The sequence below is a fragment of the Sarcophilus harrisii genome, chromosome X, assembly GCF_902635505.1.
Source record: "Sarcophilus harrisii chromosome X, mSarHar1.11, whole genome shotgun sequence".
Lineage (NCBI taxonomy): Eukaryota > Metazoa > Chordata > Mammalia > Dasyuromorphia > Dasyuridae > Sarcophilus > Sarcophilus harrisii.
In genome coordinates this window covers 12,681,109-12,704,154 of record NC_045432.1, presented here as the reverse complement: position 1 = coordinate 12,704,154, position 23,046 = coordinate 12,681,109, and the positions used below count along the sequence as shown (strand labels likewise).

At 49.3% G+C, this 23,046-nt stretch overlaps 1 protein-coding gene across 4 annotated transcripts in view; it reads right to left on the bottom strand.

The window, feature by feature from the left end:
• HCFC1 (host cell factor C1) overlaps positions 1 to 22,748 on the bottom strand; it is a 28,157-nt gene extending 5,409 nt beyond the window's left edge. For all 4 annotated transcript variants that reach the window (XM_031944846.1, XM_031944848.1, XM_031944849.1 and 1 more), the window contains exons 1-20: positions 22,467 to 22,748; positions 14,504 to 14,652; positions 14,006 to 14,166; positions 13,109 to 13,317; positions 12,319 to 12,403; positions 11,372 to 11,478; positions 10,952 to 11,131; positions 10,496 to 10,855; positions 9,948 to 10,108; positions 9,204 to 9,401; positions 8,437 to 8,661; positions 8,130 to 8,234; positions 7,163 to 7,382; positions 6,608 to 6,750; positions 6,306 to 6,444; positions 5,572 to 5,792; positions 3,214 to 4,963; positions 2,649 to 2,812; positions 1,020 to 1,572; positions 132 to 464 (exon numbers count right to left, since the gene is read on the bottom strand). In XM_031944846.1, the coding sequence (XP_031800706.1) occupies positions 132 to 464; positions 1,020 to 1,572; positions 2,649 to 2,812; positions 3,214 to 4,963; positions 5,572 to 5,792; positions 6,306 to 6,444; positions 6,608 to 6,750; positions 7,163 to 7,382; positions 8,130 to 8,234; positions 8,437 to 8,661; positions 9,204 to 9,401; positions 9,948 to 10,108; positions 10,496 to 10,855; positions 10,952 to 11,131; positions 11,372 to 11,478; positions 12,319 to 12,403; positions 13,109 to 13,317; positions 14,006 to 14,166; positions 14,504 to 14,652; positions 22,467 to 22,725 (5,722 nt within the window). In that variant the 5' untranslated portion in view covers positions 22,726 to 22,748. The remainder of the gene's footprint in view (positions 1 to 131; positions 465 to 1,019; positions 1,573 to 2,648; positions 2,813 to 3,213; positions 4,964 to 5,571; positions 5,793 to 6,305; positions 6,445 to 6,607; positions 6,751 to 7,162; positions 7,383 to 8,129; positions 8,235 to 8,436; positions 8,662 to 9,203; positions 9,402 to 9,947; positions 10,109 to 10,495; positions 10,856 to 10,951; positions 11,132 to 11,371; positions 11,479 to 12,318; positions 12,404 to 13,108; positions 13,318 to 14,005; positions 14,167 to 14,503; positions 14,653 to 22,466) is intronic.
• Positions 22,749 to 23,046: the final 298 nt, after the last annotated feature.

Sequence of the window (23,046 nt, the reverse complement as noted above, 5' to 3'; positions counted from 1 at the left end):
GCGTGTCAGCAGGCAACACGAACTGTGTGTTCCCCAAGGATCGGTTCAGGCCCCAACACCGAAAGGCTCCCAGAGCGATCCCCACATCACTCCTGGCCAACTCCATTCGGGTGGCCAAGGCACCCACTTACTCTCTGTTGCTGTGGAAGGCAGAAGGGCCACAGTGCTGGTGACAGCACTGGCTAGGTCACTGAGGCCATTACTTTCTGTGGCTGGGTCATTGAGGCTGTCAGCCGGGGCCAGAGCCTCAGTAGGCAGGTGGTGGTGGTGGTGATGGTGGTGGTGCACCTGAGCCTGAGCCTCCTGCAATTGTTGCTGCTGCTGTACCAAAGCAGCCAGTTCCTGCTGGGTCAGCACAATGGGGATAGAAGTAGGCTGCCCCTCCTGGCCCTCAGCTGTCAAGTGCCCCAGCTCTGCCTGTGCCACTGCAGCAGCATCGGATGTGTCCATTGGCTCGCCAGCACCTGCTCCGGGGCCAGAGGAAACATCAATCAGAGCTAGTCTGTTCAGTCTAATGACGTTAATCCTGACTCCTTGGTGGTCGTTATCACCCTTGGTTCCTGACCTCCCCCAGTTACCAAGCATTCCAGTTCCACTCACCATCAAATGAAAGGACAATGCAAACAGGCGTGAGTGGCAGAGGGTCCCATGCCCCATACCATCCTTATTTATTGCCGTCTTATCGGCACCAACTAGGGCTTTGGGCCAAGTGGCCTAGCTTCTGGATCTGTCCTTGGCAACCTCCTCATTCTATATGCTCAAGACTGCTACCTCTTCAAACGTTTACCCACACTTGGCTTCTATTGCCCACTACCACCCACCCACCCACACACTCATTCCCTTGAAACATATAAGCAAAAGGAGCTCCAAGAACTTAAGATCTCTACGTGAGGTAGCTCTGAGTAGCAGTCTGCCATATCACTGGTTCCAATAGTTAACAGAGATGGCAGCATCCTTAAACAGGGGTGGGTGGCTCTAGGGATCTTTTCTACTCAGAATCCCTTTGTTGAGAAACTTACCCATGACGGCCTGCTGAGCTGCCTGGAGCACAGCCTGGATTGCCAGGGCCTGGGCTTCTTCAGTAGCTGCTGCCTGGGCTGCAGCCTCAGCTGCTGCTGTCACTGCCAGTTCCTCTGGGGTAAGGCCTGTAACCATAAGGGTTGTAGTGCCAGCCTGAGCCTCAGCCATCAGCTCTTGGGGCAGGGACAATTGGTCCACTTCGGGCTGTGGCTGCGGCTGGACCATAACGGCTGTCACTACAGCGGAGCTGGCAGCCTCCTGGCCTGGGGAGGGCTCCCCAGGTCCGCTCATGTCCACCGCTGCCTGTAGATCAGGACTGTGAGTAGCTGACGGGCCCTCGGTCTGCTCTCCTCCAGGAGCAGAGGGAGGCTGTAAGAGCTGCTGCGGAGCTTCCGTCTCAGCTGGGATCTCTTCTAAGGGCTGGAGGATGTCTGTGGCCGAAAGGGCCACCTCTTGTGCGTCTGTGCCAGTCACAGCCACTGCTATTGTAGCTGAGACAGACGTTTCTGTAGCCATGGCATCGGGAGGCATCTCCGTCATCGATGAGATGTTCTACAAGGTTAGGGAGGCCTTGATTAGAGGGAGGCGGATGAAAAGCAACAGTTGCAAACCATTTGTTCCCTAAGGTTTTCTTTTGGTTTTCTCCAGAAATGTTAAAATGATCTGCTTTTGAGGGGGTGAGGGTGAGGGGGAGGAGGCAGATAACCTACAAAGGCTGCCAGGGTGACCTATTGAGAGAACCTTGATCTGAATAAAAGGACATAAGTTCTAATTCCAAGATTGTGCTAATTTTCTGTAACCATAGTAACCCCTTAGTTTCTGCCACTCCACCTCAACAAAATGGAAGCTCCAAATCTTGCCTCCTCATAGCTTGTGTAAAGCTGCTGTCGAGAGGAGAGGAAACTTAGGAAATAAAGACAACTTTGCTGCCTATTAGTGGCTTCTTCAAGTCCATGGGGCTCTCGACCTGGTGGGCATGGCTGTGCGGTCTGCCCCCTTTTCTCTTCCATCTGTTTCCTGCTAAGATGATGGCACGGGTGTGTAACACTCTACTTTCTATATACCCAGGGGAAAAGAGCACTAAGCACCACAGTGGGGAGACCAAGGGCTGTCACACTGGAAGAAAGAGGTGATGGACTGGTAAGTTGATGATTAGGCAAGAAGCTGGTGTAGGAACAACACTCAGCACCCCCTGAGCCACATAGGGCTGGGAAAAAGTCAGCTTCAGAATGTGTTAAATGGTCATTCCAGAGATAACCGAGACAAAGGAGTTGCCCAAACTCCCAAATCACAGCCAGGAACAAAGGTCGTTACGGGACAAGAAGAGTGACTCTCTCCCTGTGGTCAGTGGGGGCTTCTGGAGATGGAATGGGAAAGGGCAGGGGGAGGTATGCTAGGAAAGCCAAGCCAGGCCAGGCTGGGTCCTGGCCCACACTAAGGTTTTCCCCTGTTTGCCAGCCGGGTTGCTTGATCCTATCCCAATATTCTGTCTACGATCCACGGAAGCCCAACTTAGCCAGAAGTATGCTGCTTTTTCACGAACAAGAACAGAACATTAGGACTCTGCCCAGATCCCTCCGGTTTGGAAAGGAAAAGAATTGGCCGCAAAGGCCGTAATGGCTTCTCACCGGCACTGAAGGACCAGGAACTGGCGTGGACTGTGTCACGGTAGTCACAGCGCGGGTCTGAGTGGAAGAAACTGTTGTGGTGATAGTGCTGGAGCTGGTGGTGTTCATGCTTTCTCCCTGCATGTTCTCCGGCTCCCCTTGATTGCCTTGAGCTGGCGGTGGGTCTAGGGGAAGGGAAAATAGGTAGGTTGGGAATGAAAGCTGGGCTGGGCTACACTTGGTGAAGGAAGGGCCCAGTGCGACCTCCCACTTCTCCACTGAGAAGTAGGACAAGAGGTGCAGGGTCCAACGGAAGAACCTTGAATTAGAAGTAAGGTTCTAGCTCCTCTGGGTGTGACTCCTGAGGCACGTGACCTTAAGACCTTTTTCTGGTTTCCTCATCTGAAAAGTAATCAACATCTCTCACCCAATTTAACACAAAGTTATCTAGCTTAAAATGTGATCGGGGACCAAGTACCTAGAAAATCCAAGTTTTCTTCCCCCTGGGGAGTTCCCATTCCAAAAACTCCTGTTCTAAAATCAAGGTTGGGGCCTGAACAAAACGATCACTTGCCTCTAAACTCACCTTGGTTTGAGCTCATATTTGAGGTGACAGTGGTGGCCGTATGTGTGGTGCCTGTCTCATGGGTTTCACAGGGGGGGTTGGAACACACCCTCTGCCCTGGGGAAGGGGCTGGTGCTGCTGCAGAAGCTAAGGCTGCCTCCAGGGTCTTCTGGGAGGGGCTGGCCCCAGAGGATGGGACACCAAAGTTGACTGTCATGGTGGTGCCAGTGGAGGTGGTCTGGTGAGTCTCACAATGAGGGCTAGCAGGTATCTGCTGCCCAGGCTGATTGGAGCCTACATTGGAGGTGGCAGTGGTGGCCGTATGTGTGGTACCAGTCTCGTGGGTCTCACAGGGTGGATTGGAGCACACCTGCTGGAGAGTGCCTGCATTCGAGGTAGTGGCTGTATTGGTGGTACCAGTCTCATGCGTTTCACAAGGTGGGTTGGAACAGGCAGAAGCAGCCAGGCAAAGCACCTCTGTGGCTTTCACAGTCATAGTGGTGCTGGTGGAACTGGTCTGATGTGTTTGGCATGAGGGCTTTGTGGGCCCCTGTACCCCAATAGCCTCCCCAGCGCCCATATTGGACCGGGCTGTAGTCGGGGTGTTTGTTGTATGGGTATGCTGTACCTCAGACTGCCGGCTGATGAAGGCTAGTTGCCCTAAGCCTGTGCTGGTACCACCCCCACTAGCTGAGCTGCTCTGAGATGCCGGCCCCACAGAACCTGTGGTGCCGGTGCCAGACTCACAGGATGGATTGGGGCAAATCCGGGGAGCAACTGGGCATGGTCTCTCTGTAGCTTTCACAGTCATGGTGGTGCTGGTTGCGCTGGTCTGATGGGTTTGGCATGGAACCTTGGCAGGAGCCTGCGCTCCCTCGGGCTCCCCAGTGCCCATATTAGATCGGGCTGTGGTGGGGGTGTTGGTTGTGTGAGTGTGATGTGTCTCACGCTGCTGGCTGGCAGTTGCTGGCTGCCCTGAGCCCATGTTGGACATGGCAGTAGTGGCAGTGCTGGTGGTTCCTGTCTCATGGGTCTCACACGGGGGGTTTGTACACACACGCTGCCCAGTCATGTTGGATGTGGCGGTGGTGGCTGTGTTGGTGGTACCCGTCTCATGGGTCTCACATGGGGGGTTGGAGCATACTCGTTGCCCAGCCGTGTTGGATGCGGCTCTATTGGCGGTACCTATGTCCTGGGGCTGGCCTGGGGGGTTGGAGTACATATGCTGCCCAGCCATACTAGAAGTGGCCGTGTTGGTGGTACCTGTCTCATGGGTCTCACAAGGGGGGTTGGAGCACACAATCTGCCCTGCCCCTAGCAGTGCGGGGATGGTTAGGTTGGCACTGACCACAGTGGGAGTGTTGGTGGTGCCTGTCTCATGGATCTCACAGGGGGGATTTGAACAGACCCGCACCACGCTGCCATTCGGTTGACCCATTGCTGAAGCCACCAATGAGGCACCTGCCTCCTGCCTGTCACAAACAAACTGGACCTGGGTTGGCTGCTGGAGGCCCCCAAGGTTTGCTACCACAGTTGTGGTGGCTGTATTAGTAGTGCCCGTCTCATGGGTCTCGCAGGGGGGGTTGGAGCACACTAGTGTCACGGTGCCAGGCTGCACATCGCCCTGGCCTGATTCAGCGATTGTGACTGTGGCTGTGGGCTGCTCTGTTGTAGGTGAGGCCAAGATGGAGACAGGGAGGTCATGCACTGGCTGGGCCTCCACTCCACTGGGTGTGGTAATCAGCGTCACTTGAGTGGGCTGAGAGACAGGCTAGGAAAAAACAGAAGCATAAACTGCCCTAGTCTATCAAGTTTCTTCTCCCATGCCATCACACCCTTCTCTTCCCATCCTCCCAGAATCTCTCCATCTTGGCTCAGCTCTGAGGCTGGGGCAGTCTCCCGAGTTTCTGTGGTGATACACAGCGTTGACATGTGCAGTGGATCAAGCAGTGATCAGGAAGAAAGCCAACCCCAGCCTTCAGGCTAATTTGGGAATCCAATTTCTGAAGCCCAGGAAGTAGTGGTGGGCATACAGGCAGGGAGAAGAAAGTGGAGAAATGAAGTCACTCACTCACACAAACACAGAAGTCAGGTGTTCCTCCCGCACCCAATCCAGGAGACAATACCCCATTTTCTAGGGAAATGTTGCAAGTCTTATCACCCTGGTGCTGGAGTTTTCTCCCTTCACCTGACTTAAATGTTATGACACGAGCTTAGATGGAAGATAATCGAAGAGGAAGCCAAGACCAAGGATTTGCTCAGGGTCATACAGGGAGAACTTGGCTCTCCTGCCTTTCGGTCTGGCCCGTTCACCATGCTACCATAATGCTCGGTTCCGTGGTGACATGACCGGTTGAAGGCCATGGAAGAAGAGCCTACCTGCATGGTAATGGTGGGGGTGGTGAGCCCTCCTGCCGCCGTCAGAGTGGTCTGGGCAGCTGACACAGTAATGGCTGTAGGATTGATCACTTGGCTTGAAAGGGTGGCAATAGTCCCTAGGGTGGTGATGGGAGTAGCTAGGGAGGCGTTGGTGTTATGGCCACCTGCTCCAGCGAGGCTGGTGGACACTGTACCAGTCACAGTGCCGAGGGTTGTGACTCCTGGAGTGAAGGGGAAACAAGATGAGATGGGGACATTTCTTCCCGGATATCCCACTGCCCCCCACAGGAGCCAAAGAGGTCCCCGTTCTCTTTTTAGCTACGGCTAGTCTGGTAGGTCTTGTTCTGGCAAGGACGTACTTGAGAAGGCAGGTATGGGGAGAGAATGCAAGTCTGCAATCAAGACTGACAGGAATTTAAAAGGGAAAACAGTTCCCCGGGTGATTCTGCAATGGTAAACACACTGTGTGGGGCAGGAAACAGCAAGAGCAAAATGCAAGACTCAAGAAACTCTTAGTGAGTTGAATGTGAAGGCACTATATTGGGATGGGACTAGGAGCATCTGGAGGCTTGATGGTACCCTGATGTGAGGATACCTGGGTCCTATGCCTGATTGTATACCTAGATCACCTCCATGCCATTCTCACCCTTTCCCCTCTAAGAGGTGCCATGAGGATTAGATCAGGAGAATGCCAAGGCCTGCCAATTGCTCAACGTCCTGTCTTCTAGACATACCTGTGGTGCCCTTCACCACCAGGGTAGTGACAGTTGGCTTAACAGCAGATACTGTGACTGGAGTGACAAGCCGCACCCCACCCATGGGAACTGTTCGGAGGATCGTGCCCGGCTGTCCAGGGGCCCCCTTCAGCACCACCTGTAATACCAAAGGTTAGAGAGCTAAACAATCCTTGGCAAATACTATAGGATGCCCCAAGAAAGGAGGATAGAACTTCGAAGACATATTCCCAAAGGGTGGGGAGAGAGCATGGTCCTACTTAAATTGGTACGATGCCAGTGGAGTGGCAGGCATGTCTCACCTGGGTTACACCCTGCTGCCCGTGTCCAGTAGCAATTTTGGGGACAGCAGTGATGATTTTGGCAGGTGTGCCTGTGCCCGATGTCATGACCTTTGTGGTAATGATGGTGATGGGAGATTTGATCCCAGGGCTGCTGGTTACACCTGGAAGGAATGGGAGAGAAAAAGAAAGGCCGGTACCTGGTCAGACTCTGGTAGAAAACAACTATTAAGCTCTTCCCTCCAAACCCACCTCCAGCCCAGTGTGCAGCAGATGGTGTTTTATTCCTAAGTCTATTACCTTCCACCCCTCCAAGTGTCCAAAAGGAAGTCACAGCTACCCCAGCCACCTCCCCCCCCTAAAGCGTGAAAAAAAAGAAAAAGGGAAAATAAGAGAACTCCAAACTGCCCCATTTGCTCTCTCCAGCCTCGTAATCCAGTTACTCACCAGCCTGGACCTTATACCCCGACTCAGAATTCAGCCCATTGGGGGACACCCAGGATGTTGTGTCGGGTGACTTTTGGAGAGTAATTGTATTCGGGTACATATCGCGCGGCCCCTGCCCGACGCCCCTACCCGTCGCTCCGGACTGGGTGATGATAGCCGACATGGGGATGGTTTTGATGATGGTGGTAGTGCCCGGTTTGGTGGTGTTGGGGGAGACGCTGCTGATGCCCAAGATGGTGGGTTTGGTTCCAGTTCCGCTAGCTTGAGTGGTGGTGATGATGGTGGTAGGCTTGCCATCTGCTGACGTTACCAGCTTCAGAATGGTCCCCGCTGGCAGGGGTCCTTTGGTCTGAGAGGAAGGGCAGAAGTAGGTTGCAGGAGAGAAGTAGAAGGAGGAAATAACATTTTAGCCAGGTATTGGTGCTCTTTAGCATCCTTTAATCTGGCTTTGGGGGGTAGGGAATGGGACAGCTCTATCACCTTAGAGAACTGAGCATCAGAATCTTTCCTGTCACTTTTAAGATTTAAAATCTATATACATGTATGCATGCATGTGCACCTTCCCTAGCTCCAAACCTCTTCTGGACATGAGTGACATATGCAATTGGCACAAGTAGACAATGACAGCCCAGGCCACTCACTCCTATCCTTTTCTCTTCCTTCAAATGAGATCACATTTGTAAAGGGCTTGGCAAACCTTCAGGTGGTCTAAAATGCTAGCTGTTCTTGCTACTGCTCCGAGCTGACAGCCTGGCCTGGTTCATTTGGGGAAGAAACAAGTTACGTTGTTCTTTGCCCTCACGTGGCACCCAGCATCCATCCCCGGCAGCCTCGTATCTTCCCTAAGCAGAGTCAAAAGCAGACACCTGCCTCCTTATACTCCTTGCCTCTTGCTGCCCCACTCTCCCCACCATTTCCATAGCAAACACTCAAATCTTGATAATCGGTCCTAGTAAAAGAAATCACCTATAAGTCTCCTTTAGTCATTAGTGAAATGTCACAAATCTGGAAAAGTACCTGTTACGATCTGTTGCAAAATGCCTTTTATATGAATGAACACATCCCCCCCATTGCTATCCCAGGATGGGTGGCTTACCTGGATGATCTGAGTCACGGGGCCAGTAGATGCCTGGCCTGTGACCGCTGAGGTCTGAACCGGTTTGGTCTGAACAACTGACATCACTTTGCCCAGATTAGAAATCTGTAAAGAGAAGATGAGCGAGATTTTGGACGTGGCCAATTTGGGCGTCTGTTTTGTTTGTACATATTTTTGTTAAATTTCCTGGAATGCACCTTCAAAGTTCCAGCTAGCTATAGTCAGGTTGCCCCAGGTCCTGAGAAGCATGTATTAAGCTCAACTGGGGACTCAGTCTGGACACTACCCACTGAAACTTGCTACTCACCAGTGCACTGCCCCCCGGGACAGAGATGGGGCTTTTCACCAGAGTGATGGTTTTGGTGACCCCACCAACCACAGTGGTCACCACCTGGGCTTGCTGGGCCACAGTCACAGTGCCTGACTTGTGAACAGTGATGATGGGGCGGGTGGGAGTGTTGGCAGCTGATGACACTGATGTGCCCACTTGAGCTGCTGCCGTTTTCAACATCCGGGTGGCAGGGTTGCTCACCTGAGGCAGAAAGAAGAGAGAGCGTGAAGCACTCATTTCAGGAATCCCCAGAGGTAATACCTGAGTCGGCTCAAAAAAACACAAAATTAAAATCAATATAAAATATCAAATTAAAATTATACAATTAAAATCATGCTGTAAGAGCCCTCAATTTTAGCTTTTGTGGCTAATTTATAGTTAAATCGTTTTGGCTAGAAGGAAGACATAGACACCTCAATCAAGTGATCATGACTGCCATATTTTGAGGGGGAAGAGTTCAGTTTATTCCCTGAATCTTGGGAAAAGACTAGTTAAGCTACTCCACATGGTACCCATTCCCATACCTCCAGTTTGTAAACTCTCCCAGAACTTGGATCACAAACTTTCTTCTGCTTGTTAAAATTTACTGTTCTCATTCAAAACTCAGAGAACAACTATGGGGGCTCCCACTTGCTTTTCCTAAGGCTAGAGGCTGACCGCGATACCCGGAACATCTTACTTTCCACCCAGATGGAGCAGACACGAGGTTTTTTGTCTTCACAGGTAGACAGACAAATGCTTACCATGACTGGGGAGGAGGCCACTTTCACTGTGGCTGGAAGTGTAGTGGTTCCAGGAGACACAGCTACTGTTTTAACAATGGTGGTCCCTGCGGGAACACTCAGTACTGTGGGAGCCGAGGAAGGAGGGATCTTCTGGGTGGCTGCAGCTGCTGCTGCCAATGCCGCCATACCGCTCATCTGAGGATTGCTGCCAATTACCTAGCGGCAAAAAGGAAGACCTGGCTTGGGCCTGAATCCTGAACTCAAGCTGTCCTTGTGCATCTATGCACATACAAACTAATGCCAACTGGCTTTGCCTGCTGGGCCCACGTGTTCGGGGCCTACAGAGTATCTGTGTACATTTCAATGGACTCTCGGCAAAAAGAGCAACCTTGCAGAATTTCCTTCTCCTTCCTCCCCTCCGCACAACTGGGATGAGGGGAGAGGTCCAGTGAGCTGCATGACAGCTTTGCAACCTCCTCCTGACTCTAAAGTAACATACTTCCAAGTTTCTCTGGCTACAGGGTCTTTAATCATGAAACTCCCTGTTGACATTCTCAAGGACCATGCAATAAGATACAAGCTATTTGTCCCAAGGCCCACAAAGGCTTTTTAGTTGCCATTTGTGTTCCCCTCCAAGGGTACAAGCCATTCGCCCCCAACCCCAGAAAGACTCTTAGTTTCTACATGTGTTTTCCTTCAAGGGCAACTGAAGATTTCCCTCCAATATCCTTTCATGGGAAAGCCAAGTGGGCATCAACTCACTGTCCCCTGGGCACTCTGTGTCGGCACAACCATTCGGACACCAGCAGGCAGCGAAGTCACAGTAACCGGAGCTTTCCCAGGTTGGCTGGCTGGTCGAACAGTGACCAGGGGAGTTCCTGCTGTAGCTTGGGGGCCAGTCACTTTGAGAACAGCAGGGACACCTGCCAATAAAGGAGGACTTCAGGAGAGCATGCCCACTGTATGACTTGCAGAGCAGAGGCTCCTTCCTGTAGTCATTGCAGGTTAACCCACCCCAAGCAAGCTGCGCCCTGTGTCACTGCCCCCTGGGATGGCTAACATTCCAGGCCACTGTTCCTAACTGTGTGTCTGATTCTGTTTGTGCTGTTTTCAGCCCGGAATCACTCTGGGGATGGAGACTGTACCATTTCCTCCTTTCACACAATGCTCACTCAGTTTAAGAGCTGATTAAGTGACATCCTCTGGTAAGAATGCAAATTTCAGGTGCCCAGAGTCAGTCTCCCTCAGACCACTCCCTTGCTCTCCCCAACCAGGCAGAGGCCAGCTCAACATGTGGCCATATGGCTCACCTTGAGTCCGACCTGTGGTGGGCACAGGGATGGGGCTGCCAGGCACTGTCGGCAAGACCTGGATGGTGGTGGTGGTGGTGGGGGGGTTTGCAGCTGCCTGTGGGAGCAGCGTAATGCCAACCTGGGCCAGTGGCTGCACGGCAGGGGCTGCTGCAGCTGGGGCAGGGCTCTTGGGGGGATTGATAGGCACAGATGGAACTGGGTTGGCTGCAGGCGAGGTGGCAGCAGCAGCAGCAGGAATGTCATACTTCTGGAGCTGCAGGAGATAGCTGTCAGCTGTTGGCACCGCTCCCCAGCTCACCTCTAGAGAGTTGGTGTTGGCTCGGACCAGCTGCACCCGGGATGGGGCAGGAGGCTTTTCTGTAAATGCAAACACACCAGAAGGGAGTGAAGCAGGAGTTGCTGTCTGTGCCCCTGGGCCTGCCTAATATGACTTTCTTCATGAAGGGATCTTACCGGTCTCAAGGTACCAGAGGTCCTTACAGCAGACTTGGTTATTCCATGCCTTTCGGTAACCGTCTCGCCCACTCCAGATATAGAGCCGGGTATTGATAGCCACTGCACAGTGCCCAGCTCGAGCCCGGGGGATGTTGTCTTCCAGTGTGTCCATCAGAATAGCTTCCCAGGCCATGGTGTCTGGGTAGGGAAGAGAAAGATTAGTGAAGGATGAGGAACCATCAGTGAGCAATGGACTTGAAAACTTGTGAATTTCTGCAGCAGAAGTCAGGACTGGTTCTGAGGGAAAGAGGGTATGACTGTCTTGCTGGGCCCAGGTCCCACACCGCCCCCTGCCCAGTGTGGATGAGGAAGAGGGAGGGTCTCCCTACTGCAGCCTGCCTTGGATGGGGGTTGGGCCTGCCAGACTAGAAGCCATACCCAAGTTGAGACAGGCCAGTGTGTTGGTGCACTTCCACTCCTTCTCATGTGTGGCCACTTTGACGTCATCCATAACAAGAGGAACCCAACCACCAAACACATACATTCTGGAGGAAGGAGGACAGGACAAATGGGTGATGGGGGTGACAGTCCGGGTAGTGCCTCTGAAAAAGCCTCTCCCAGTACTAAGCCTTCAGCCTGGCTTCTGATGCTCCAGGCTGGAGGTCTCACACTGAATTCCTACCAACTCCCTCACTCACTTAAACTTTTTGTCTCTAGTGCCAACCTCCTGCACTCTGAAGGGCTCAGAGCTGGGGCAAAGGTCTCTAGGGAGCATCATGACCGAGGCCAAAGCCTCTAATCCACATAGGCCATCCTGCCAGCCCTCCTCTCCAGAGAAACCTCAATCCCCTTACCTGTGCTTCTATCTGGACTGGTGAATCTACTTGGTAGAGGGAACCCTTCAGCGGAAAAACCATGACAAATGCAGATATGCAACTTAGGACCTCAGTGAATTGCATAAAGCACACAGGGATGAAGTGGTTGGCCAGAGGCCACAAAGTTAAAGCTTGTCAGAACAAATATATATATGACCCCACATGGATTCTTCTAGCCTCCCTTGGTTTTTATCAAAGGCACAAGGGACTTGAGAGAGGTCCAGAAACAATGGTACTTGTCCACAGGCCTGTTCGTTTTCCTTCACATGTATGTGTGGGTGCACACATTCTACTTGAGTTCACTTTAAGTCCCAGCCTAAGCATGTCCCACTTTGGAAAAGGTAGGATGGTATGGGGTTGCAACCATATAGCTCCCCTCTCCAAACACAGAACCAATGGTCTTGGGCAGCTGCCAGCTGAGTGAAGACACTCATCTTCGACCTTTGGGGGCTGCGCCAAGCCATGAAAGGGAAGAGAAGAGGTAGGCAGTGGGGAAGATGATCCACTTACTTGTTTCCTATGGTGGTGGCAGAATGAAGACTTCGAGGCAGAGGAGCCACTCCACTGAGAGTAGGTTTATTCCAGGTCAGGGTCTCTGTATATACAAGAGAATTGGGCACCCATCTGGTCGTCTCACCTCCATTTACAGGCAACTGCCTACTCACCCAAATATTGCTGGTGGCCAGTTTTAGATCTACTTCAAAATTGTCTTTTGGCAACTCAAAGCTACTTTATTCCCTCTTGTTCACACAGCGGCCCTTCAAAGAGAAGGACTGGCATCTCCTTGCCCACCAAATATTTTCTTCCCCCATCCTCCCAGCCCAATCTTTTAAGCCTCTTCCTGGTTCAGCTGTTATGTAAAGTGACCACAGTCCTGATGGTAGGACAGACAGCACATGAAGACCCCAATCTGTATACTCTCTATGTCTCTCCCCAACTCGGGCTGATCCCACATAAGCCAGCAGACCAGTGTGAAGCCAGCCTCTTTCCTTTGGACACTGCTCTCTCCCAAAGATAGAAAAGTTAGCCATCAGTATCAGAGAAGCCTCTTTAGGCCACCCTGCAATGGGCAGATCTAACAGATTGTTCCCTGATCCCAGGAAGCGTTGGAAATCTCGGTTTTAAGGAAGACTGATCGGATAAGGGCCTGCATACAAAACACACAACCATTCAGAAAAGTTCTGCCCAAGACGGCAAAAGAGGATGAGGATATACCTTTGTCCCCCCCAAAGTCTTGCCTCTTATACACCAAAGAGGCCAGATACTAGTTAGAAGCCATCTCCCCCCTCCAGATCCTTACCAATATCCAGGGTCCAGAGATCCCCAAGCCTGCAGCCACTCATTCCCCCGTAGATAACCAGTTTGGATTTCTTGTTGTCCTTTTCTGTATAGACTACAGCCGTGTGAGACTCCCTGGGGGGCGGCAGGACCCCATAAGTAATGGGGATGTCCCAGGCTACTACGCCAGAGCCTGGCCTTAACTCCAAGATGTATAGGTCATTCAAGTACCTGAGAGAGAGAGTAGTCCTATCAAATTGCAACACCCCTAATACTAATGCCCAAACGGCAGATTTTATAGTTCAGACATTTTCTAAGACCACATCTGATTTCCCAGAGAATTATCAAAAGCTAGAACAAGGCCAAGTTCCCTCCTATTTTGCACGTCCACCTTCTCCCTGGGAAGGGTTCCACATCAATTTCCCAAAATGAGCTGAAGCCCCGGGTAGCTTCCTGCCCCTCCAACACACAGAGCTAGGCATTATACAGAGTGAGACAAGAACATCTCCAGACAGGAAGGCCCCTTGGCCTAAGGCCCTGGAAAATACCACACTTGCAGGCAGCCAAGGCTAAGCATGAAGGCAAACTAGAGCTCTGGGAATGGGGTGAGGAAGGGGTATACCCCTGAAATTCTACAGACTGTCAATTCATACAGGTCAAAGCAGGAAGGGACATTCAGAGATCTGGCCCACCTCCTCACTTCATAGTTGAGGCTCACAATTCTCAGCTCTGAAAGGCCAGTGTCTAAGTGTTAGAGCAAAGATACTCTGCCAAGAGAGCTGCAGGAGAGAGCCTGAAGAAATCCTTGTTACTATATCTCAACTGAAGTTCTTCCTGAGCAAATGAGGCTCCTGGCCTGCTGTCTGAGACCATGCGGCCTTGACTCATGGAATTCTGGGACCAAAGGGAAAAGCCTCACCTCGGAATGTTGTTCTTGGGATCCTCGCTGTCATTAGCCAAACCCCCAAACAGGTAGCATTTGTTGCCCACGAGAGAAAAGCTGTGCCCAAGCCGAGGGCATGGAGGGGGCCCATTTTTGGGGGCCTTTGCTTTCAGCCTTTTCCACTCCCACCTGCTTGCCTGTAACCAGAGGACAAAGGGTATCATCAAGTCCTGCTGAAGAAGTGCTCAGAAGGCTGGAGTAGAAGACAGTGGAGAGGGCAGGCCTTGGACAAAAACCCAGAAGCTAACTGCTGCCAGTTAGAGCAGGGAGCTCCTGGGGCCCCAAGTCCCTTCAAGGAAGCACTAGCAAAGTGTGACTGGGGAAGGTGCCCCCCATTCAGTACTGGGCCAGGCTATCCAAGGAACATTGGCTCATCACATTTGAGCCTCCCTACTTCTGCCACCTACTTGCTCTTACCCCATCCTCCCAATATTTAGAGTACCGTGCTTAGAGATCCCAAAGCTAGGCTGTTACCTGTAGCTCGTAGAGGTCGTTGCTGTACTTCCCATATTCCACCATCCCACCAAACACCAGCAGGCGAGTCCCATCACACACAAAGCCATAGGCTGCGCAGCCTGGAGGAATGTCCCCTCGAACCGCGGGGATAAACCATTGGTTGGTTGCTGGAAAGAAGCAGCAACAGTCAAGAAAGTGTTCAGGGAAGGCTTGGGGCCAGGGCCAGAGGCTGAAGAGCCTGTCATTTCTTCTGTATCCCTTATTTACCAAGACATTGAAATCATTCCACTGCTAACTCCTCGTCTGACTTCATGGAAGAACCGTACAAAAGACATGGCTATACTACACATGGAAAGGGTGCGAATGTCACAGCTTGGACACCCCCCTCCCAATGGTGCCAGCTCACCCCCAAGTGCCTAGCTAGCTCTGTTTCACGTCAAGTTTCTCATAATAGGAAGAAAGCTATTGACTAACATAACTGGTTTGGGGAATCTTCCCTGAATCTCACTTGTTCTCCACTGGATTACCATTTAGGTTTCCATAATGATCCACAGTCTGCTCAACAGAACTCTTCCCCCAGAGGATCTCAGCACCATCCCCTTCCCCAATTTCAGTGCCATTCTCAACAAAGCTCTCCCATTCACTGTCTAGTCAATCTGGCCCATTTTGTCCCTTCCAGCTACCAACCTCTACTGAATACCTCTCTTCCACTCATACATAATCAGAAGCTTGGCTCATGCCCTCCTCTCCTCTCCACTAGCATACATTAACAACTATCTTGCCTCAAATCTTCCCACACACTAACCCATACTTCATGCGACTATAAGTCATTTTTCTCAAGTGTAGTTTTAACTCTGCTATCTTCAGTTTAACGAAATCCAGTGGTTCCCCATTACCGAGAGAAATCCCACTGTTCGGCAACTAAAGTTCTTTATTACTCGGCTGTTTACCTTTTCAATCTGTCTTCCACTCCCTCTCTCATCTGGCTACACTGGCCCCTTTGCAAGTTTCTCCAACATGGCACTCCATCTCCTGTGTCCATGCCTTTTCTCTGGCTGTCCCCCATGTTTGCAGTGCTTCCCTTCCTCCCCCCTCTCTTGTTTTTGGTAGCCTCAATCCCTGCCCCCCCCCCCCAGTCTTTGCAGCTAGAATTGATTACCTTCCACCCACTCTGTCTATATCTTCAATAGTTCTATGTTGTCCTATCCCTGTGTCCCCCTCCAGAATTTGAGTGCCAGAAGGACAGGGACTATTTTTTGGCCTTTCTTTACACCTCGTGCTTGACATAGTACCTGGCACAAAGGAAACACTTAACACCTGCTACTTGGGGCCTAAATCCCTTGTACTTAGAAGCTAGAGCCTTCTTCCCACCAAGAGGCAGGAATGTTCAGAGCATATAATGGTGTTCCTTTAAACTAGCTGGCACATTTGCCACACACAGGGAGAGGCTAACTGTCTTTTCCAGGGGTTTAGTCAGGAGACTGAGGAAAGGGAAGAAAAGGGGAAATTAAAGTGGAGATCTAGGATTTCTGTGGCGGAGTAAAAGACTTATCAACTCTCCTCACAAGAACAGAGTATTCAATGGTGACAAAACACCACAAACCACTTCCCATTCTTACTCTGTGTGTATGCATGTGCGTGCATACACACACAACACACACCAGCAGCAAGTGGCCTATTTGTTATTTTAATATCTATTCCCATCACATCCAGTTCTGAGGAATACCGAATTTTCCAAGACTACCACCAAAACAACCTCCCTTGGGCTAAAGCAGTGAGATGATTGGGGATCATGGCAAAAAGCCTGGAGGAGCCTCACCATTCCACTTTGTCAGAGAGACCATCATCTGGACAGGCTTCCAGTTGGGGGTAGGAAGGGGAAGGTACAAAGAGCCAGGGTGAACGAATCACAAGCCAACTGCTTCACAAAAGGAATGAAGAGTTCCCTCCTTAGCCCCTGAGTTAGTATTTCAAAGGCAGAGTAAAGAGATGGTGAGAATGAAACTGCTCTTTTTTGACTATGGCTATGAAAGCTGGGGTTGGTGGGATAAAGAAGCCCATGGTCATGACCTGATTCTAGCAGCCTTACCAGAAGTTAGCACAGTTACCTTGAGGTCTCCACTTTTATCACCTGTACTCTTTACCCTTATAGCTGCAGTGGAGTCAAACAACTCTTTTCTTAGATAGTGCCCTTCTAATAGAAATGCAAATTCAAACAACTGAGATATCACTTCATACCTTTCAGACTGGCTAATATGACAGAAAAGGAAAATGACAAATGCTGGAGAGGATGTGAAAAAACTAGGAAAATTGTTGGTGCGACTGTGAACTGATCAAACCATTGGGAAGAGCAATTTGGAACTGTACCCAACGGGTTATACGTCTCTACATTCCCTCTGTCACTACTAGGTCTGTATCCCTCATGAAAGAGGGGAAAGAACCTAATTGTATAACATATTTATAGCAGCTTTTTCTTTTTTTTTTAATGATGGCTAAGAATTGGAAATTGAAGGGATGTCCATCAATTGGGGAATGGCTGAACAATCTGTGGCATACAATGGAATATTATTGTGCTATAAGAAATAAGAAGCAGAATGATTTCAGAAAAATCTGAACTTACATGAACTGATACAAAGATGACATGAACAGAATCTGAATGTTGTATGAAATTAACAGCAATATGGTACAGGATGAACAACTGTGAATGACTTAGTTATTCCTATTAATACAATGATTCAAGATGATGAAGCATAAATATCTACCTTCAGAGAAAGAACTGATTTTTTTTTAATTGAAGTATGCTATTTTACACTTTCACTCTTTTCTTTTTCTTTGGAATCTTCCTGTACAAAATGATCATTATGGAAATGTTTTATATGATTGCACGTGTATAACCTATATCTGCTTGCTTGGTGTCTTGGGGAGGAGAGAAGGGATTTTGGAATTCAAAACTTAAAAGAATCCCTCTATTAAGGTTTGGGGAGGTATCCCACTTATAGGTACCACCCAAAATCACTTAGGTTTTCACAGTTGCAGCCATCTTGGAACTATTGCAAATTCAAGCAGGGTAGGGGGGAAGATGGGTAAGCATAACTCCTGCAAACCAAATAGCTTCAGATGGACTTGTTTACATATCCCCTATTGCATAATTAGGTAACTGAGGGTCCCTGACCCCCACCAACTTACATTAAATAGCGTTTCTACAGTTTACAGCTACATGAACATTTTTCTCATCTCAGCACAAGACACCTCTCCTATCCCTTTCTCTCTCAAAGATGGCCTCTAGAATCACAATGCTAAAGTTACTACCAGGCAAGTTCCTGAAACCTTCTAGAAGATGAGCCAAACAATAAAAGCAGGTAAAAAATAATCTGTAAATAATTTGAATCAAAGCAATTTCACTCACTCTTGGGAAACAGAAGGTTCACTTTGAGGTCCAAAACAGTGAAAAGACATAGCCTCTTTGGTGCTGATCAGAAGGGGTAGTAAGGCACCATCTAAGTCTCAAAACTATAAGGATTCAAGTCATTTATTTATTTAGTTCAACTCTCTCCATTAGGTAGATGAGGAGGAAGACCACTTCCTCAGGTCAGAATAGGAAGTACTATCTTCCTCATACAGACCAAGGTATCTGCTACTGATCTATCACCAGAAGAATAACAAGTTTTTTTTTTTCTTTTTGTAATAATGTTGAAGCTTTCAACTGATTCCATACAACTTCGGAATGATCAGCCAGGGATGAAATTTTTAACTAGGAAATAGCCAGACTGAGATTAAACCTATAGCATCTTCATGCTCTTTTCACTCACCTCCAATTCAACAGATTTTTTAAAAAACTGCCAACCAATGCACTGAGCTAGCTAGTCCTCAACTGTATCTATTAGGTTGAAAATATCTCATAGGCACCACATGTTGAAGCACTGAATAATAGATTTAAGCTTGGCAAAGATCTTGAAAAAAAAAAAAAAAAAAAACCCGTACACTTCAACCTCTCAGGCCATTCATCAATTTTATTCCAGCAGAGTATCATCCAACTTCTGCTGAGATATCTGCAGAGATAGAGAGCTCACCCCTCACAGCTGCCTATTAATTCACTGCTGGACTAATTTAACTTGGTAGAAAGTGCCTACCTTTTCCTACAGCCCTGATGGAACAAGACAAGCAGCCTGCTCTCAGCAGGAAGCCTCTTCAAATACAGAAAACCACAGATCATCTGGAGCAGCAATGCAGATTAAAAGAGCTCTAGGCACTGATCGGATGGCTTTTAGCCTCCAGGTTACACATAAAATCCGGATAATAGCAATTTACCTATCACCTCATGGATAAAATACAAGTAAAAAACACAAGCTACTATTATCATTTAAATTCTCCAATTTCCTTAGGACTAATGCATGGCTAGAACTATAAATTCCTTCTCTGGAAGCTACCATCTTTTTCAAAAGATGGAATTACAAAAGATTTGAGATGGAAAATGCCAATCACATCCAGAGACAGAACTAGAGAAACTGAATGTGAATCAAAGCATAGTATTTTCACCTTTTTCTTCCCCGGTCTGATTTTTCTTGCACAACATGACAAATATGAAAATAAGTTTGAAGTGATTGCACATACACATATATTTAACCTGTATCAAATTGCTTGCTGTCTTTAGAATACAAAGTTTTGCAAAAATGCATGTTGAAAACTATCTTTACATGTATTTGGAAAAATGTTTAAAAAAAAAAAGGAGGGAACAAATATCTATAATAATAGTTTTTTTTTAAATTTTCCTTATGCAGAGTTTTTAACAATCATCTTTGCAAAACTTGTATTAAATTTTTCTCCTCCTTCCTCCACTTCCTCCTTCCCATAGATAGCAAGCAATTCAATTTAAGTTTAATATGTGCAATTCTAGATCAGATGTCTAACACATTACAACAATATATGGAAAGGAAAATCAAATGCAAAAGCCAACATTCAAAGGCCCACTATCTAAGGTACCCCAAGAACTTGGGTGTTAATAATGCAAGCCTATCGCTTGGAAGTCTTACATGCCTAGCAACTATCGTTTTTTGGTCTCACTTTGGAACTTCCAGAGGGGGATGGTCTGAATCTAACCCAAAAAATCCCCAAAACTCTAGATAAGTGCCACTATTTTTTTTCCTTTGAAAAAAATTATTTGGTTGTTCTTCCATTGTGAATTTCTAATTTCTTAGTTTACTTTTTAAATAAGTTTTTTATTTTTCAAAATACATGCAAAGATAGTTTTCAAAATCCATCCTTGCAAACCCCTTGTGTTCTAAATTTTTCTTCTCCCCCCCACCCCTCCACCGCAAGCAATTCCAATATAGGTTAAACATGTACAATTCTTCTAAATGTATTTTCACATTTATCAGGCAGAAGCACCGTTTTTAGATGTTAATGAAAAAGCACACTTCCTAGGAGGCCCAGAAAGGGGTGGATACTAGTTCTGGAGCCCTTTTAATTAGTCATTTAACTGACTTACTAGAAGAACTAGGATATTATGGAGACTGCTCCAGACCCCATCTGAATAGAATTTTCAGTGAACTGTTCATTTTTCAGAAGTCCTATCTGAAACAGGCCTGGTACTTGAGAAGTTGATTTTCTTCTATCTCATTTTACTCCACTATTTCTTCTAATTGCTGCTGGGTTGTGCTGCACCCTGTCCCCTGAAACAAAGGTCTTCTTCAGGGAGTGTGCAGAGATGCTGCAGATGAGGAACTAAAAACTTAAGCAATCTCCACTTTAAAGTTGACAATGACATGCTTAAATATAAACCAAAGAACTAATCTATAATAAGGGGGAAGAAGAATCTCAACAGTATCTTCCATAGCTAGATAGAGATATAGAGATAAGAGATATTGGGAGAGGGAAGAAGGGGGGAAGAGAGAGAGAACATGGGCTTCAAAAACATCATCTCAGTTTGTGGAAATATGTATAGAAGAAATGCACATGTTTAACATATATGGGATTACTTACGGTCTAGAGGAGGGGGTGGGGAGAAGGAAGGGAAAAAATTTGGAACACAAGGTTTTGCAAGGATGAATGTTGAAAATTATCCATGCACATTTTTGGGGGGAAAAAAGCTTTAATTAAAAGAACAAACAACCAAAAAAAAACAAAAAACAAACAAACAAAAAAAAAAAAAAACCATCTCATCTGACTTTCCAGTTGCTTAGGAGAGGTGTTCACAGCTGTTTAGTCAATTTAAACTTGAGGAAAGTAAGATTGCCAGAGGTTGGAGGTCTGGCCCAGGGTCACAGGTCAGAAGCAAGATGTGAAAATTAAGTCTTGCTAAAATCCAGTACCTCCTTAGTAGTCTACCTCCAAACCTCCTTCTCTTAGTTCCCCTTCCAAGCAAGGCCAGCCTTTGTGGCAACGATGCCAGGCACAGGGCATTTGAGTGCCTGCCAGTCAATTGTGCATTGGCAGCAAAGGCAGCTGGGTATAGAGCATCGTCAGGTAGTTCAAGGAAGGAGAGGATTTGTCCTCAAAGCACCCCTAAGACCTGGGTCTTTCAGGTCTTCAGATTCAAAGACGTACCCAAACCCACCTCTTGCCAAGCCTGACCATATCTGTATCCGGGCATATTACAGACTTTGTTTATTAACAAGGTGGACTTAAGGAATGTGGAAGAAAAGTTATTTCTAAGTAGGTTAAAAAAAAAAAGTGCTATCAACTCCTCTCTATGCATTATAATCTAATTCCACATCAATTAATGGGAAATACTTTTTTCCAAAATGGGACTGTGAAACCAGCCTTCCTCAGTCCTCAAGCACTGTTCGGCATATGACACCCCTCCCTTGTCTTCTGCATAACTTAATCCTTCTCTTAATAGGGGGTTCTCACGACAGTGAATTCCAACTAAACCAATCTAAGTGGCAGAAAGGTTATACTAAGCTTTGAGGTCAATCCTTCCTAGTTCAGGAATAAACTAGGGGGCTTGCAGAATAGCTCTAGCTTTAATGTGGTCGTAGCCACATTAAAGTTGGGGGAGGATAAGTTGGGGAAGGATAACCCTGGATTGTTCCCTACCCCCAAGGGAGAGGTACAGGAGACCTGAGGGTAGATGATCCCCCTCAGCAATGGAAATCTATTGTTGAAACCTCAAAAGGGTTCCAAAGACAGGAGTGTGGGAGCTGACAGTGCCAGAAATGGAGCAGCCACGCTGTTCTGGACTTTTGCTTGCAGTGGTAGGAGGCTCACTTTCAGTACAGCCAGTGCCACGGTGAGCTGCTGAACTCGGGAGCGTTTACTGTTTAGCCCCAATATACTGGCTCACCACATCTGCCCATCAACCAGAGCATTACTTTTGGAGCAACAGATTTCCAGTTCAGCAACTGCAGCCCGCCAGCGCCGGCCCTCGCAACAGTGGGCCGCGGGAAGCTGCTGCTGAGCAGGGAGAGCTCAGGGAAAAGTAGCCAGGGGCTCAGGCTCCGGCTCCTTGCAGCTGGCCAACGCCATTGCTCAGCACCCCCTGCCGCCCCGGGTGCGATAGGGCCCAAAGTGGGGGGCTGTCACTAGTCGCTAAAGAAGGTAGGCTAAACAGAGACTAAAGGAGGCGGGGGCGGGGGCGGCGGCGGCGGGAGCAGCAGCAATAGCAGCAATAGCAGCAGCATTAGCAGCAGCAATAGCAGCAAGAGTTCAGAGGCGGGAAAAGCAAAGCATCTGCTTCCCGCCCGCGCTCACCTTCTTCTCCCCCCCCCCCCCCCCCCCCCCCCCCCCCCCCCCCCCCCCCCGTGCTCCCGGGGCATAGCATCCCCACCAGCCCCGCGCCCGTTCCGGCTCCCGCCCCCCCCCCTCCCCGCAGCCCAGACGCACTCTCTCCTATAGGGGAAGGACAGGGTTAAGGCGGAGGGAAGGAGGGGGCGGGAGCGGGAAGGAAGCCGGGTGCTCGGCGGCGGCAGCAGCAGCAGCAGCCGGATAGCCCGGCCCCGCTATCCCACCACCCTGCCTTCCCCCAGCCTCAGGGTGCACTCACCCGTATTATACACGTGCAACTCGTCCACGATACCCTCGTTGCCGCCACCAAACACCACGATGAGCTCCTTGATGGCCACGGCGCGGTGACCGTGGCGGGGTCGAGGCACCGGTCCCGACCAGCCCACCACTCGCTTCCAGCGCGGCTGCAGGAGCTGAGCCACAGAGCTGCCGGCCGCTACCGTAGCGGCGGCAGCAGAGGAAGACGAGGCGGAGGCGGCAGAGGCGGAGGCGACCGCCTGCTGCAGGCCCGAAGCCATGGCCCGGGGCAGGGGCAGGCACAACAGAGGGAAAAGGGTGGGCTGCTGGAGTCGGCCTGAGGCAGTGAAAAAGTTAGCAGTCTCAGTCCGGCAGGCGCCGCGGAGCTAGCAGCTCCGAAAAGAAACGCTGGCTGTCCAGCGAAAGCACTCACACGGCAACAGCCGCCTCTATGGAGGCCGCCATCTTACTCACCCCCCAGTACTCAAGCCCGACTCCGCGTTCTCCCAGCAGCCACGACGCCCTCAGCAATAATAGCGGCAGCAATAGCAGTAGCGATGGCGGCAGCAATAGCTCAGCCCCCGGAGAGCGCGTCCGCCTCG